This window comes from Tupaia chinensis, unplaced genomic scaffold (assembly GCF_000334495.1).
Source record: "Tupaia chinensis unplaced genomic scaffold, TupChi_1.0 Scaffold149964_1, whole genome shotgun sequence".
In the NCBI taxonomy this organism is placed as follows: domain Eukaryota; kingdom Metazoa; phylum Chordata; class Mammalia; order Scandentia; family Tupaiidae; genus Tupaia; species Tupaia belangeri.
In genome coordinates, this window is record NW_006209805.1 from 810,130 (window position 1) to 812,457 (window position 2,328).

The 2,328-nt window shown below is 69.6% G+C and overlaps 1 protein-coding gene across 1 annotated transcript in view; it reads left to right on the forward strand.

Moving 5' to 3' along the window:
- Positions 1-61: 61 nt before the first annotated feature.
- Positions 62-2,328, forward strand: part of MIDN (midnolin) — a 4,575-nt gene continuing 2,308 nt past the window's right edge. Inside the window, exons 1-2 of the mRNA XM_027769564.1 lie at positions 62-454; positions 568-630. Coding sequence (XP_027625365.1) covers positions 197-454; positions 568-630 — 321 coding nt within the window. The 5' untranslated portion in view covers positions 62-196. The remainder of the gene's footprint in view (positions 455-567; positions 631-2,328) is intronic.

Sequence of the window (2,328 nt, forward strand, 5' to 3'; positions counted from 1 at the left end):
GGGCGGGGGCCCCCCCCGCGGCCGCAGCCTTGGAGGCCTCTGCTCGGGCCGAGCCCGCGGCGCCCACAAAGGCGAGCGCGGGGCGGGGGCGGGTGGCCGCGAACACACTGGGACTCCGGCGACGACAAAGTGCGGGTTGAGATGCTGAGGGCTGGCCGAGTCTGCACTGGGGCTCACGGGGGTCTGAGCATCCAGGATGGGGGTTCCCAGGGCCAGGCTTCCCGACACCAGCTCCGGCCCGGATCTGGGACCGGGAAGGGTGGGGGTGGGAACGGCTTCTCAGGCGCCCCACGCGCGGCCCTCCCCCGGCCGGCTTCCGCGTCCCCGTGTTGTCTCGGCGTCTCACCCTCTTCCTTCCTCCCCCAGCCGGCTCAGTTCGGGGAAGCTGCGAGAGTTCGGCGTGGGGGACGGCAGCAAGCTCACGCTGGTGCCCACGGTGGAGGCTGGCCTCATGGTAAATGGCCCCGGGGGGGTGTGCCCCCAGGCCCCAGCCGCAGCCCCTCCCCGCCTCTCCCTGCGGGCAGCCCACCGCGGCGCCCACACTCAGGCCTTTCCCTCTTTCTCTAGTCTCAGGCCTCCAGGCCGGAGCAGTCTGTCATGCAAGCCCTGGAGAGTTTGACTGAGACCCAGGTAAGACCCACGCCTGGCCTGCCAGCCTGCGGGGGCAGCAGGCTTGGCTAGGCTGGGGGGTGGTGGCCGCCTCCAGGAGGCCTGTGCCTGTGGGGGAGGGCCAGAGAGGGGACACGCAGCCCCACCTAGGTGCCAGCCTGGCCGGTCACCCCGCTTCCTCTTCCTGCACTGTCCCCAGCACCCACCCCGACCTTCAGGGCCCTGTCCCACCGTGGCTGGCTGGGGGGAGGGGCTGGGCTCTCCCAGCGGCGGCCTGCCTGCCTGCGAGGTGACCTTGGCCCACACTCTCACACCCCAGCCCGATCCCCACGGGGAGCCCCCCAGCCCTGACCCCCTCCCCTTGCAGTTTCTTTTTTTTCAATTGCTATGGGAGGGGCCAGCCTGGTGACACTCCTTCCGCCTTCAGTGACCCCATTGTGAGGGCTGGGAGTCACCTCCTCACCCCTCCGCCCCTCCTGTGGGCTTTGTTCTCCCTGCAAGGGGAGGGGTGGGGGCCAGCCCCGAGGCCAACAGGATGTTAGGAAAGCATTTAGCGAGCAGCCAGGAGGGCACTGCCCCGTCCCGCGAGCAGCCAGGAGGGCACTGCCCGGTCCGCGCTCTTGGCCTTTTCCCCTCCTCCCTTCATTATCTTGGCGACGGGTCCTCCTCTGACATGCCCCTGGCCACCTCCCAGGAGGGCAACACAGACCCCAACCGAGCCCACTGCTGGGTGGGGGCGCCGGCCTGTGCAGGCGGCCCAGGCCCAGGGAACCTGCTGGGCTACTCTGCTCCTTGCCACCCTGGGCCCCCGCCCCTTCCCCCGGCCCGGCAGGTCCCATCCTGCCCTGGCCCTGCAGCACAACCCAGGGGGAGGGGCCCCCACTGGGTGGTCTGGGGGGAGCCAGGGGTCCCTGAAGCAGGGCTGGGGGCTGCAGGTGACTTCCTAGGGCAAGTGTGAACAGCTCCCCGCTGGAGGGCTGGGGTCAGGGCGCCCTGGGGCCTGGGAGGAGTGGTCCTGCTTCACTGGGTTTTCCCCGCCCCATTGGTCCTCCCCAGGGAGGAAGTTGCAGGGTGGGTGGAGGGGCTACCCTAGGCCCTTCCTGCAGCCAGAGTCTCCAGGGGGGGCTGCACTCGCCTGCTCCGCCCCTCCCCTCCCCAAGGCCCTGAGCAGGGGAGGTTAGTGCTGCCCGGCTGAGCTGGGAGGCGGGAGGCCTGTGTGAGTCACCAGCTGTGTCACTTCTCAGAACCTCCGCCCCCCACCCCGTCCCTGGGGAGAAGCTGGCCCTGGCCAGGCCCCAGGCGGGTGCTTGGTGCAGTTGTGGGTCCACCCCCCGCCCACCAGTGGGACAGGGTTAGGGCTTCTGCAGCCCCAGGAGTCCGCCCTGGGATGGTCAGGGCCCTCTTCCTGCAGCCCTGCACCCGCCCCCTCGCCTCCGCCCCGCCCTGGACAGATAAATATTTATCTTGAGAAAGCAAAGGTTAGGGAAGAATGTGTCCAGGAATTCCGCCCACTCCCTGCCTGGCCCAGCCCCTTCGTTGGGAGGGGGCCGATCTCGGCCCCCCACCCCATATCCGGGAGCAGAGGGGTGGGGGACCCAGGAGGGGCACGGTGTAAGGGTTATCAAGGGTGGCGGCTGCCAGCTGGACCTGCCCCTTCTGCCTCAGTTTCCCCTTGGAAAAACCAGCGTGGCCAGGGAGTGCCCGCCCGGCATCCGACCC